This window comes from Sitophilus oryzae, unplaced genomic scaffold, assembly GCF_002938485.1.
Source record: "Sitophilus oryzae breed Bouriz unplaced genomic scaffold, Soryzae_2.0 scaffold_1441_pilon_pilon, whole genome shotgun sequence".
Lineage (NCBI taxonomy): Eukaryota > Metazoa > Arthropoda > Insecta > Coleoptera > Curculionidae > Sitophilus > Sitophilus oryzae.
Window position 1 is genome coordinate 514,471 of NW_022146106.1, and position 13,759 is coordinate 528,229.

General features: G+C 31.3%; 3 protein-coding genes across 3 annotated transcripts in view; 2 read left to right on the forward strand and 1 right to left on the reverse strand.

Annotated features, from left to right (window-relative positions):
- The first annotated feature begins 502 nt into the window (after positions 1 to 502).
- LOC115876954 (formin-F-like) lies at positions 503 to 8,405 on the forward strand. Its single transcript, XM_030892999.1, has 4 exons — positions 503 to 928; positions 5,182 to 5,450; positions 5,541 to 5,653; positions 8,023 to 8,405. Exons 1-3 carry the CDS (start codon positions 528 to 530, stop codon positions 5,648 to 5,650), a joined length of 780 nt encoding a protein of 259 aa, XP_030748859.1. The 5' UTR covers positions 503 to 527; the 3' UTR covers positions 5,651 to 5,653; positions 8,023 to 8,405.
- A 125-nt stretch (positions 8,406 to 8,530) lies between these two features.
- LOC115876955 (TM2 domain-containing protein CG11103) lies at positions 8,531 to 9,795 on the reverse strand. Its single transcript, XM_030893000.1, has one exon. The coding sequence runs from the start codon at positions 9,417 to 9,419 to the stop codon at positions 8,880 to 8,882; it is 540 nt and encodes a 179-aa protein (XP_030748860.1). The 5' UTR covers positions 9,420 to 9,795; the 3' UTR covers positions 8,531 to 8,879.
- A 670-nt stretch (positions 9,796 to 10,465) lies between these two features.
- Positions 10,466 to 13,759, forward strand: part of LOC115876956 (activin receptor type-2A) — a 30,447-nt gene continuing 27,153 nt past the window's right edge. Inside the window, exons 1-5 of the mRNA XM_030893001.1 lie at positions 10,466 to 10,959; positions 11,496 to 11,689; positions 11,750 to 11,909; positions 11,983 to 12,116; positions 12,712 to 12,870. Of these exons, the coding sequence (XP_030748861.1) occupies positions 10,896 to 10,959; positions 11,496 to 11,689; positions 11,750 to 11,909; positions 11,983 to 12,116; positions 12,712 to 12,870 (711 nt within the window). The 5' untranslated portion in view covers positions 10,466 to 10,895. The remainder of the gene's footprint in view (positions 10,960 to 11,495; positions 11,690 to 11,749; positions 11,910 to 11,982; positions 12,117 to 12,711; positions 12,871 to 13,759) is intronic.

Sequence of the window (13,759 nt, forward strand, 5' to 3'; positions counted from 1 at the left end):
GAAAATATTATTTTTAAAATTTACTAGGCACCTGCCTATATTTAAATGTGTACCTATTAAACCATTCTGGCACTCAATACATAATTTTTGACGTTAAACTAGAACTAAATTATTGTCAACAAATATTTTTTACTGGGTAACCTAATTACTGAGAAATTTATTCTGTTCGCATTGTCAGTACGTGCTTGATATAAATGAAGAATTACGAATATATTGATTCAAATTAAGGGACATAGGGTCCCATTAATAAAACATTGTGTTAATTACTTAATTGAATTTTATCACAAAAAATTGAATTTATATTGAGATGCATTGACAGGTACAACATAAGAAAGTGCAGAAAATTTCGCTGAATATTTTATTAAAACAAAATCCAAATAAAAATCACGTACATACGTCTATACCGGGTCTGAATATTAAAATTTGGACCAGAAAAAGAATGAGTTCCCTTTTCAATCGCATACCATTCTTCCAAGCTTATCAATTTGAAGCAGTCGTTTTCTGTGGGTCGTTGGTGAACAGTAACCATGAAAATAGTATTCTATTTTACCGTGTTTCTTATTCCGATTATGGCCGAAGAGGTGCTTCAAGTAACGGCCAGGGATTCCTATTTGGACGCTTACAAAGAGTCTAGAGCAGATTTAAATAAAAGCAATAAGGAAATCAAAGTGAATAGAAAAAGCGGAGTGGTATTTCCGGTGTATCCGGGGCCATCCGGTTCTGGCTACGAACCTGAGGGTGTACAATATGGCCCACCCGCACCTCAATATGGCCCACCTGGGCCTCAGTATGGGCCACCTGGACCTCAGTATGGACCACCAGGACCTCAGTATGGACCACCGGGACCTCAATATGGTCCACCACCATCGCCGCCATACAGTCCGCCTTCCCCGTCTTATGGAGGATCTTTTGCTGAACCAGCTGGATAGTGAGTATGCAGGGTGGCATGGTGTACTGAAAAAGCTCCTCGTCAGGTTTTCTACTTGAAATTTTCACTCCAATCTATTTTTTAAAATAAGCAGACAATAGTAGCATACAGTTTAAAAATATTTTCATACAGGGTGATTCAAATATAACTTTACACTGGTTTTCTAAATGCAGTGACGTATATCTGTGTACGTTTAGTGAATTATTTGTCATAATATAAAATTACCATTCCAAAGATACAATATATCATAATCCATACCAAGTGGTTTTTGAAGTACGACCATTTTTAGATTAAATTTTCTAAATATTACATTATAGCTCTCTCCAAATTAAAATACCACCAATTATTGATGATTCTTTGCTAGGTATAAATTATGATATTCTGTTAGCCTTTTTCATACCTAATTATACTAAAATATCCAAAATTGTTACATTATGCATTTACAGCATGACTCAAAGACAATTATCGTTATGACGTTATATTCTGGGACGCTCAAATGGGACGCTTTTTTGAGAAAACTTTTTTTTGTTAAGTACTTCCTATACCCAGAATCTACATTTACTGAATATATTTTTTAAAATAACATACATTATTTGTTCTCTAGTCTTTATTAGTTCAGATTTGACATTAAGTGATATAACTAATCTGCAACACAATTAGAGAACAAGTTGAAGACGTCTTAACAATTTTTTAATAATGTTTTTTACTTAGTGACTTAATAAATACTATTTATTGTATTGATGCAGATAAAAATATAACTATAACAGACCAGAACGTTTATTTATGTCACAAAAAAATCGTGTGGAAAAATTGTCATGGTGGTAAAAAATAAAGCATTAAGTTTTGAATCACTGTGTATATAAATATATATAAATCATTATAGTCTATTTTATTATAGACAGTGGCGTAGCAAGGCGGGGGCGGTCGGGGCGGCGAACTTCCAAGTAGTTAAGGGCGACAAGAAAATGTTATAAAGGCGGCGGACGGATTTTGTAGGGGCGGCAAACCTCCCTCATAGAGGTTCTCCGCCCCGGGCGCCTCTAACTCACGCTACGCCACTGCATAGGTTTGAAAACGACATTATAATAGTATATTTTCAATTAAAAAAGGTAAAGAATTGGGTATTTTAAAACGTTTGGAAAGCTTTGTCGAAAATTTAGTCTAAAAATTGTCATGGATATTTCGAAAACCGCTTATTATAGATTACGACATTATGATATTTTGGAAATAAGAAATGAATGGCAAATCTACTGAGATAAAAATATAGCATACCATTAAAGGACAAAACATTCGTGTATAAATATATCTGAATCACACCCCGTACATCTTTGAAATATTTTTAATGTGCCCTACTATTGGCAAAATAGTCCCTACTATTGGCAAAATAGTCCCTACTATTGGCAAAATAGTTTGTTAAAAAAAGATTGACGCATATCAAATTAAAAAAAATGATATAGTGCTTTTTGGGAGTAAATGGGTTAATAGACGTAAAAACTTTTTATTATAAATAGTTTATACAGGGTGTCCCAATATTCCGTGGACATAGAACTACTACGTATTTTTGGAATCAAAGTAAGTTTATTGGACACAGTTTACCTCTAACAAATGTGCTTTGTTTGTCCCCCAGAGGGCATCAAACTTCCAAAAAATTAACACATTTTTTCAGATATTTTAAGAACCGTTATTCCGATTTGAATGAGATTATGTGTGTCTATGTTTTGCCAAGTGCTTTAACATTTGGCTTTTACAAAAACCAAAAACTACGGGAAGGGTAAAAACTACCCCCACCCCTACATAAATTTTAGTATAAATATTTTCCAACTCCACCGACGACAGCTTTTCTTTCCGTAATATGGTCCCTGTAGTATATACTACATTTTTTGTCCCTTGTAAAAAAACGCTAAGTCGCGCGTCGCATAGTTGTTGAGAAAAAAATTAAAAATAAGTGAATTGCACATAATTTACCGTTATACAAAAGTGCTTTGTTTGTTCGTTAGAGGGCATCAATCAAAAATAAACCCGAACGCTAATTAATTTAAAAATTATTATTTTTTTAAGCGTTTTATGAAGCTTATTATGAAATATAAATTTTCATACTAACATAAAATTCCATATTTTCGCCAACTAGACTATTAGAGCATAATAGATTTTATGCACCTCCATAGCTTGATGTGACAAAAAACATTTTTTGGATGTCAGTTTTCGAAAAAAAATCCTCAAAAAGTATGCGCGATGGCGTTTTTTTACAAGAGACAAAAAGTGTAGTAAATTCTAGAGAGACCATTTTACGAACAATAAATCGGTCTTCAGTAGACTTAGAAAATATTTCTACTAAAATTTATGTAGGGGTGGGGATAGTTTTCACCTTTCCCGTACTTTTTCTTGGTTTTTATGAAATTCAAATATTAGAACACTTAGCAAAACATAGACATCCAAAATATTATTCAAATCGGAATAACGATTTTTAAAATATCTGAAAATATGTGATTATTTTTTTATCGTTTGGTGCCCTCTAGCGGACAGACGAAGCACTTTTGTATAGAGGTAAATTGTGTCCAATAAACTTATTCATTTATGATTCCAAGACTACGTAGTAGTTCTATCTCTACGGAATATTGGGTCACCCTGTATACAACACATATACAGGGTGCTACAAATTCGAGGTACGAGCATTGGTATCTCGGTAACCGTAATAGATACGAACATGGTTAAATTGGCGCAAAGTTGCGTATTGGGGTGTTCACCAAGATGCCATCAAAAAAGATTTAAAAATTTCAAGGAGTGCTTAGTTTTTTGGAAAAACTGATTTTTTTTGAAAATCAATTTTATTTTTTCCTTTCGTTAGTTTATAGATTAGGTTAGTTAGGTAAAGAGCAGTCTACTATATATGGCGCAGAGACTTGGCGAATAACGGAAGCCAACCGAAGAAAACTGGAAGCGGTAGAAATGGATGCCTATAGAAGAACCTTAGGCATTTCCCGAAGAGATAGAGTCCGAAACGAAGAAATCCGACAGAGAATAGGAATAGACGGATCATTGGCAACCGACATCGAACGCCAACAACTTGTGTGGTATGGATACGTTCAGAGGATGGGTCATCCAAAACAAATTATGCAATGGACACCCCAACATCGAAGAATCTCAGTGTGCGATCTAATAATAATATGCATAATATTAATCGTAGTTATTATACATAAATCAACTTCTACAAACTAGTTTCTAATGTTCTACATGTTCAAAAGGGTTACCACGACCCTCTCTATTGCAAAAATTTATTTTTCGCTCCGTTTTATTTATAGCTCTTTGAACTTTTTTCTTATACTTCCGAATGCATTTTGTACTCGTTATTGTAAATTTTGAGAAGAATTGATTTCACTTTTACAAGTGACGTCATAAATAATGTAGCCCCTTGGCAATTATAGGTCCAGGAACCTCGTTGGACATTATACTGCTCTACCATTTCTAATACAACTTCCGGGAAAATGATTTGATTGTTTATATTATAATATTATAGCTATATTAATTATCTTATATTATTTTATTGCATTTGATTTTCCGTATTCAATGTTTTACCGCACGTCATTATTAAGTTTGAAAGCTTGTCAATATTGTAACGATGAATAGATTAAATATTAAAAAAAAACAGAGCCGGACTTGAAATTATGGTTTAAATAAATTGTATTCAAATGTCAAAACAAAAAAATATTAAGTGTGGCATATCATTGTACTCAGAAGACCGAGTTCTTTCAAAATCTGAAATAAAAAATGTAGGTCCGTATTTAAAAAAATTAAGTTCGCCTCTGTATCTCAAAAATTATCAGCTAATTTGAAAATCTAAAAATACTATCAGATAGCCCTAATAAAGTGGCTACGAGAATGTGCAATTAGTTTTTTGATTTTCTAAAAAGTAACGACAGGAAAAAATAAATTTAATTTTCAAAAAATCAGTTTTTCCCAAAAAAACTCAGCAATCCTTGAAATGTTTATAACTTTTTTGGTGGCATCTTAGTGAACATCCCAAAGCGGCAACTTTGCCCCAATTTAACGTTTAATGTTCGTATCTATTACGGTTACCGAGATACCAAAGCTCGTACCTCGAATTTGTAGCACCCTGTATATACACACTTTTACTTAAAATTAAAATTACTTTTCCTACGGCCTAGTCGCCTAGTAGATACATAATTGGATGATTTATATTTCATATTTTGGAAATTACGCATACATTCAACAGTAACTATAAAAGTAAATTTTAGCCCTCCAGCACCTGTTTATGGCTCTCCCCAAAATCTTCAAGTATTTTACGGAGTGCCGCATGCCATGGTTAGCATATGGGACAAACTTTGGGAGAAAATCAAATGGAAATTGGACCTGTTCACTTTAGGAAAAATTCTGCTCAAATTGGTCATCTTTAAGAAAATCGTCAGTTTAATCGCAATTTTGTGCCTTCTACTTTTTATACCATCATTAAAGCACAAAAAATTATTCCCAAGCGGCGATCACGAAGAAAGAAGTAGCGAAAAAGGTCCGTACACAATATTTAAATAAGTTCAATTATTATCCTACTTATTATTAATTATAGTGCTTATTTATCGCATTTACATTTTATTTTCAGATCCCTTAAATGAAATTACATCCTTTGTGACTGGTGCTATAGACCATTACAATAATATGAACAGGAAAGATTTAGGGCCTACAAAGACATACAAACAGAAAACTAGATAAAATGTAAGTTGCTTAGTATCTAATTAGTTGAAGAGTACAGGGTGTTACACTTTCGTGTATGAGTAGTATGACAGAGAAATACAAAGATGCGGTTTTCACATCACTATGCTATTTTTTTATGCAACTAAAGATGCTATACACAGATTTGTCCTAGCACTCTTAATTCCTGAAATGAACTGAACTCATCTGGCCTCGGCGAGTGTGTACTACTGGCATAAGATTTTTATATAATTTTATTTTTTTTATACCTGTATGATTGAAAAAAAAAACGGTGTCTAGTTAGCCGGGAAATGACGATCGATGACATTTCCCACATAAAATGACAGCGATCTTCATTTCATACCCATCGCTGACACCGTTTCTTTTTCAATCATACGGTATATATTTTAGCAAAACTAAACCAAACCAAACTGATAAAAATAAAAATTTCAAAGTTTTTTTATTTACTCGGTTTATTTCCAAGATAAAATGTCTCTTGCAACTTTCTCCTATCTAATACCATTTTATCCAATTTACCAATAAAAAACTTTATTGTTAATAATTGAATTCTTAGTTTTAAGGTAGTTATAATAATTCGCTGTATTTAAGGTTCTAATTAATAAATTTATTTATTTTTAAATTGTGACAAAATGGTGTTAGATAGGAGAAAGTTACAAGAGACATTTTTTCTTGAAAATAAACCGAGTACCTAAATAAAAAACTCTGTAATTTTTATTTTTATCAGTGATATACTGGTTGAAACTAAAATCTCTTCTTTTTACATTTAAAGTGTCTTGGTTAGGTAGACTCCTATAATAAAATTTTATAACGATACCTTCAACTGTTAAAAAACTAGTAAAGAATATCTTTATTTTTCAAAAACTTTAACACCCTGTATCTTACGTAAGAGTCATTTCCTACCCATAGTGTGCTATATCAAAATTAATATTTCGACGTCCCCTATGATTCCCCGAAAGTATGACCGACTTACAGGAATCACCCTGTATATATGATTTTTATATTTCTTTTTAAAATGGTCATTAATAATTTCTATACCTTTGTCAAAATGATACTGCATAACATAACATAGATAAATGCAACAAGTTTATTTTGGAAAGCCCGTAAAATTTTTAGGTCGCGAAATTATTTTGGGTCGCGACCGTTATACGCGATCTGGCGCTGCTATAGCGGTCGCTAAGAACAACAGCAAACAAAAACAGAAATAATTTTCTCTTGTCAAAGTCAGAATCTTCAAAAATCATAATAATCTTTCAACATCCAAACCGCTCTCATTAAAGAAATTCCGAAAAGTGTTTATAGCGTCCATTTTCAAAGTAATAATTGTTATCTTGTGAGTTTAATTCATGTTTTATTTACTCCAACCGGTGATAATTGTGAAAAAGTGACATTAAAAACTTAAAAAGCTGTGCTGTAAACTGTGAACTGCAAAAACCACATCGTGGATCGTGGCATAACGTCGGTTTCCAATGTTTCATAGGTATTTCATACATGCGTCCTTATATAAAATAAAGTTTCTTGTATGCAACACATTGTATTTTATTTATAAAATTAAACGAAAATAATAATAAATTTGAATAGACAATATTTGGCGATATAATTCCGGAAAAAGCCGAACCGCTCCGAAATTTTCAAAAGTTTTGGGTCGCGACCGTTGCAAGAATAGCGCCAAATAGTGTTTACATTGTCCCATAGATAAATGAAACAAGTTTAGATTGGAAAGTGCCCATAAGGACAATGTAAACACTATTTGGCGCTATTCTTGCAATGGTCGCGACCCAAAACTTTTGAATATTTCGGAGCGGTTCGGCTTTTTCCGGAATTATATCGCCAAATATTGTTTATTCAAATTTATTATTATTTTCGTTTAATTTTATAAATAAAATACAGTGTGTTGCATACAAGAAACTTTATTTTATATAAGGACGCATGTATGAAATATCTATGAAACATTGGAAACCGACGTTATGCCACGATCCACGATGGTTTTTGCAGTTCACAGCACAGCTTTTTAAGTTTTTAATGCCACTTTTTCACAACTATCACCGGTTGGAGTAAATAAAACTTGAATTGAACTCACAAGATAGCAATAATTACTTTGAAAATGGACGCTATAAACACTTTTCGGAATTAATTTAATGAGAGCGGTTTAGATTTTGAAAGATTATTTGATTTTTGAAGATTCTGACTTTGACAAGAGAAAATTATTTCTGTTTTTGTTTGCCGTTGTTCTTAGCGACCGCTATAGCAGCGCCAGATCGCGTATAACGGTCGCGACCCAAAATTTTTACGGGCTTTCCAATCTAAACTTGTTGCATTTATCTATGCATTGTCCTTATGGGCACTTTCCAAATGATAACATAATTACTTTTCAGATTGAAGCAACATGTTTATTATCTATTGGATAAATCCATAAGTTGCCGCCCATTTTCCTATGTTGTTTATATGTACAAACATGACTAAATTATAACTAGATGATTTTGTAACAATTCAAGTAGTATCCTTAAACTTTTCTAGAGAAATATTAAAAACTGTATAAAAAGAGTATTAATCAACCTTCTAATATTTTAACAATATCTGTCCACTGAGAGAATATGCGATTTTGTTAGACAAGATCCAAAAATTGATAGAAATAACAATTCCAAATAAAAATAAAATGACAAGTGTCATGTTTAATATTTCTCTCGTTGCACAGATATTGTGAAGGTTTTTTTAATAGATTAATCAATATTTATATTCTATTATTTATGGTAGCAGTCAATATGTTTTTTAACTGCAAGCTTTCTTCTACAATTCTACTTGTATTCCAAACTTAAGTTAAGTATTTATTAAAATAAATGATTTATTTAACTTGTTTAACTTTTATTTTGCATTAATAAAAAATTGTTTTTTCTCTTTTAGATTTTATTAATTATTAATTCATTAGGTAGACTCTTCAGTAACTACCTAATAACATCATCATTAATTAGCAATATCACTATAATTAAAAAAAATATGGTTCTTGTGTTGGTACACATTCTATATATTCAACTTAGAATTAAGGTTTACATGTAGTTAGAGTAAAACAAGTACCACATGTTAAACTATTTCCTTTAAAGGTATATTTGAGAATATTAAGTTATTAAATTAAATTTCACTAATTTAAATTATAAAACCAAATAAATATAAATTATTGATTGTAATTTTTTACTCTGTACCTAATGAAATAATAAATTAAAAAGCAAACCATTTATTACACATATGGGTTCCAATTACTGCCATCTTCAGGTATCAAGTTATTTGTAACCAATAATACAATGTCTACAATCCACCATATTCCCAGTCCTCCTAAAGTTAATAGTTTACCAACAGCTGTCCCTGTTTGTCCAAGACAAAACCTATCCATGCCGAGAAAGCCCAACAAAATGCTGTACAGCAATGTCGTAGTAAAATAATGGTTTGAGTATCGAACACAGGGTACACCAGGCTTCAAAAATGTTCTATTCCCATAACATTCAATTTTATCTAAAGCTCTACAAATCGTTTGTGTCTTTGCTACATCATCATATTTCATGCCTCCAAACTTTAGACATCCATATCCGAGTTCTTCCAAGGCAGTTTTGTTACCTTTATGATCAACAGGATCATCACAGTCTATAAATTCCCAAGAGAGATAGGAACACTTTATTAGAGGTCCTAATGGATTGAATTTTTCTGTTTGGTTTTCATTGTCGGAATCAGCTTCAATGACAGTGAAACTAAATAAGAGTATTGCTGTTAATATGTAGACCATGTTACATATACCTAAGTATATTTCTTCACATTTCAATTATCTTCATTTATATAGAGTAGTCTAAACTTATTCTATTTTCTATTGCAATTTCCTAGATAATTACTAATTTGTCGGGTTAGCGTCCCCACACTCCCCACTTGGGACATAAAATCAATTTGTTTATAACAAAGGTTTAGTTAGGTTATTAAATTTTGATTTCACACTTCTGTACCAATGAATAAAATTCAATGTTCTGTACATCAATTATTTTCTATGTTTAGTATTTTTGTTTCAGAGGAAGAAAACTTTGAAGAAAATAAAAAACATAAATTTGAAAAAAACATGAAATTGAAATAGTTTGATCAGCTGATCAGCTAACAAGATCAGCTGATTTTTTTTTAAAAATATGGAATATTACCATAGATCTAGTTATTCTAATTACCTAGTTACTAACATTATGACCATAGACAAGGAATACTAAATATCATATATTTTTTAATCCGTGGTTTTTGTTTTATGGAAATTTATATATGAAACAGGGATGTGAGTGGTGAGTGAGCAGATTGTGAAAAAAAGGTTGAAATCAAAGAAAGAAAAACTCATTCTCATTCGTACCCTTTGAAAAAGTTCGTACCGAATGAATGGTGATGTGAATACACACTGTATTTTGTTTTTATGTAAAAACAATCTAAACACGACAAAAACTGTAAAAACAATCTGAAAAACGAATAAAAACAGAAGAATTACATTTCTCTTCATATTCAGAATATACCTATTTTACAATGTTTTTACTCTATTTTTGATGTCTTCCTAAATTTTAATTTCTTTACAGAATTAAAAGCATATTTATAAACAATAAAATCAGAAATAAATGAAAAATATTTTTATCGGGAGTTTTACTAATCTGTGAACGTAGATTTAGGGTTTCTTATGTTTATGACTGCAAAAAACTATGTTTTTTATAAGACAAAAACACCTTTTTAGGAAGTTTTTTCCCAAGTTTTTTCCGTCCCTGATAAAAGACAATTCATCGATCATAGACAACATCGATAAATGTAGCTCAATACTACCAAGAAGTGCCTATCTAGAATATTTGTCAATTAGGGAATTCCATTTTTTTTGGTTTTTGTAATATTGGTTGGTGAAATTGTAATGGTTTTGTCTTGTCTTTTTGTCTAATGTAATTTTTAATCCTAAATACTGGAAAAATAGTAATTTTGTGCTGAGATTTTGAGATTGATTATATTTTGATATAACGAAGTAGTAAATGTTGTTTACTGGATAAATATATCAGTATTTAACATGTTTAATTAGTGACAAAAAACACTGAATTATTTTGTTTAGCTGGTCACAGGAACGTGTTGCTATTTGCTATTAGCAGTCGAGTAGGTATTGCTATTGCTAATGTTTATTTTCTTGACCTGGGTTAAGACCCATGTTTGGTTTTAATGAAAATAGAGGCAATATTATATTTGGACGTTTAAATTAAAAGTGAAGATGGGTTTAAAATATACTGTAAAGACTATAGGAGTGGTTCTGATATTTCAACTTTTATTTCATGGTAAGTAGTTTTTAAAAATTCATTCTATTTTCTGCTAATTTATAATATAGAAAAACAAGTCTCACAAAATCAGCGTCCAGTTGGCTTGGAAATCACGATTGATGACATTCTTCATATAATTTTACATATAAAAGACAGCGATCTTAATTTCATAGCCATCGTTGACGCCGTTTTTTCCGATCATATTTATATAAACTAATAAACTGCTAAAATCCGATATTTTTATTGAATCTGTATAGAAAATTTTACATATTTACTGTGCCTAATATCGACTGTACCCATGAAACATTTAATATTTTTAATAGCAGTTATTATACTAAAAAAATACTTTAGCTTTGTGACTTAAGAAATATCGATTGATGTTTTTATGGATGTAATACTGTATGATCGAATAAAAACGCCGTCCAGTTGGCTTGGAAATGAACATTGATGACATTCCCCATATAATTTTACATATAAAATGACAGCGATCTTCATTTCATAGCCATCGCTGACGCGATTTTTTTCGATCATGTTGTATTTTTTACCTATTTCAGAACATATTGTTGATGCATCTGTGGTACCATTGTCTTTGATGGTAACAACAAAATGTGAATTTTACAACAGTTCTTGTACACCTGGTACTTGTAATGAGGTAGTTGAGTGTGACGTTCCCGGGGAAGGAAAAAGGAATCATTGCTTTGTTTTATGGTCTTATGAACCTAATGGTACAGCCAATGTTTCCCTCAAGGTTACTGTTCATTATGTTGCTTTATTAACAAGCTAAATAAAAGAAAACATTATTTTGCAGGGGTGTTTTTTAAATTCAGAGGACTGTTATGGCCAAAGATCGTGCGTTGATAAAACATTCAGCCCTAAAAACAATTTTAATTACTGTTGTTGTGAAGGCGATATGTGCAATGCCAATTTTAGTTGGGTACCAGTACCAACTGAACCACCACCACCTAGTAGTAAGTTTATTCCTTTTTCTATATACGCAGATATAATGGCTAAGATTTTTTTAACCGTAATGTTATATTTTAGCTGCAGTTCCAACTGTTGAAGCATCTAATACTATTTATTACGTAATCGGGTCTATTGCAGTAGGCTTATTATTGCTATTGTCCATTGTATGTTTCCTCTTTTGGAAAAGTCGGGATAAGCGCTACTTTAACGGGGTAATTATATTTTACTTTTTATTTTATGGAATTTATTGAGTTAATTGAAATGTTTTTATGAATGTAAATAGTGTTAAAGAGTATTACACAGTAACAGACCATCATTTAATTTTCCATATTTTTGATATGGTTTGGTAAAGTTTTTTGAATAAAAAAATACTCTAATTAAAAAAAAATAGTGTCCTTGATTACTTTAAGGATAAGACAGTTTAGTTTAAAAAATAATTTTCAGTATCAGTTTTAAGTTTTACTGTAGAAATATATTTGAATTGCTTGCTATATCTATGAATATTTACTGTTAAATTGAATTCTATTATTCCTCACTTGAGGTAAAATCTTAAATGGAAAACCTCTTACAGAGCTTTTTCATAATACATATGAATCATTTGTTTCGTAAAATAAATAATATAAAAATTAGATTTAGTTTCTACATCTTTTGTGTAACATTAATACTATGAATATTTCAATTGATATTTCTTTTATAATTTCCATGCATTCAGTGGGGTGTAAGTGGATACAATCTTTTTAAGGTAGTGAAATTAGTTTTGTTTATACCTAAAAAAACATATTTTAAAATGTTTTTAATATTATTTAGTTGCCAACTTCAGAACCCCATCCATTACCACCTCCATCTCCAGCTATGGATCAAAGACCTATTCAGCTTCTTGAAATCAAAGCTAGGGGTCGTTTTGGTGCAGTATGGAGAGCTCAGTTCAAAACTGAAGAAGTTGCTGTAAAAATATTCCCTATACAGGTAATTATGAGTTTGTACTATTGATGATTCATTTCAATGAAAAAATTGATTTTACAATATGTTTACATAAGAAAAATTCGATAAGGTTGTTTTTTACATTCAAAAATTGTAAACAATCCATCCATTTACTTTTAGAGCATAGCAATTTTCAGCAATCGTATAATTTTTTTATTGATAAAGATTTTCACATACTGTCTACTAAGAAAATACAGCAGAAATATTAACAAAGTTCTTGAAAAAACTACAATCTATTATTTCTAATAGATTTCGAGATATCGATTTTTGAATTCAGAGTTCTAATAGCGCGACCACTATCGAACACCCACTCAATTCTACTTATTTATTTTTACCAAAAATGCAAGTGTTTCTAGTTTGCACTTAAAAAAATTCAAGCTATAGGGAAAATTACAACGACTCGTTAATAAATAAACAAATCAAGTATCACGAGACGTAATTAAATCGTGAAGCTGAACGCATGACGTACACCTTTCCCTACAACTTTAAGTACTGACAGAGGTAGAGGTATTGATTGGGTCGACCGGTCAACTGCGACAAATCTGCTATATCCCCTTCCACGTCTCTTAGTGATGTGCACAGTTTCTTGGTTTATTTCATACGTTTGGCAACGTGTTTACTGTCCTCTCTTTGTTCTTACATACGGAAATCTCGACCCAAGACTAACCTTTGCCAGCCCTTAGTATATGTATGTAAGCTAAATATAATCTATTACAGCTGTAGTAAAATGAGTAACTAATTAAAAAATAAAGTTCCAAGTTCCAACCCTAAATGCAACATTTTTCGCATATGCCTAGTTGTGCGGTTTAAAATTTTGATGCAAAATCCGGCAATATCGCATAGAAGAAATGTATCAACCCAACTTTTATCTCTT

Coding starts and splice junctions, on each gene's coding strand:
- LOC115876954 (XM_030892999.1), top strand. CDS start 528: ATGAAAATAGTATTCTATTTTACCGTGTTTCTTATTCCGATTATGGCC. Junction 929..5,181: donor TTTGCTGAACCAGCTGGATA/GTGAGTATGCAG, acceptor AGTAAATTTTAG/CCCTCCAGCACCTGTTTATG. Junction 5,451..5,540: donor AGAAAGAAGTAGCGAAAAAG/GTCCGTACACAA, acceptor TTTTATTTTCAG/ATCCCTTAAATGAAATTACA.
- LOC115876955 (XM_030893000.1), bottom strand. CDS start 9,419: ATGGTCTACATATTAACAGCAATACTCTTATTTAGTTTCACTGTCATT.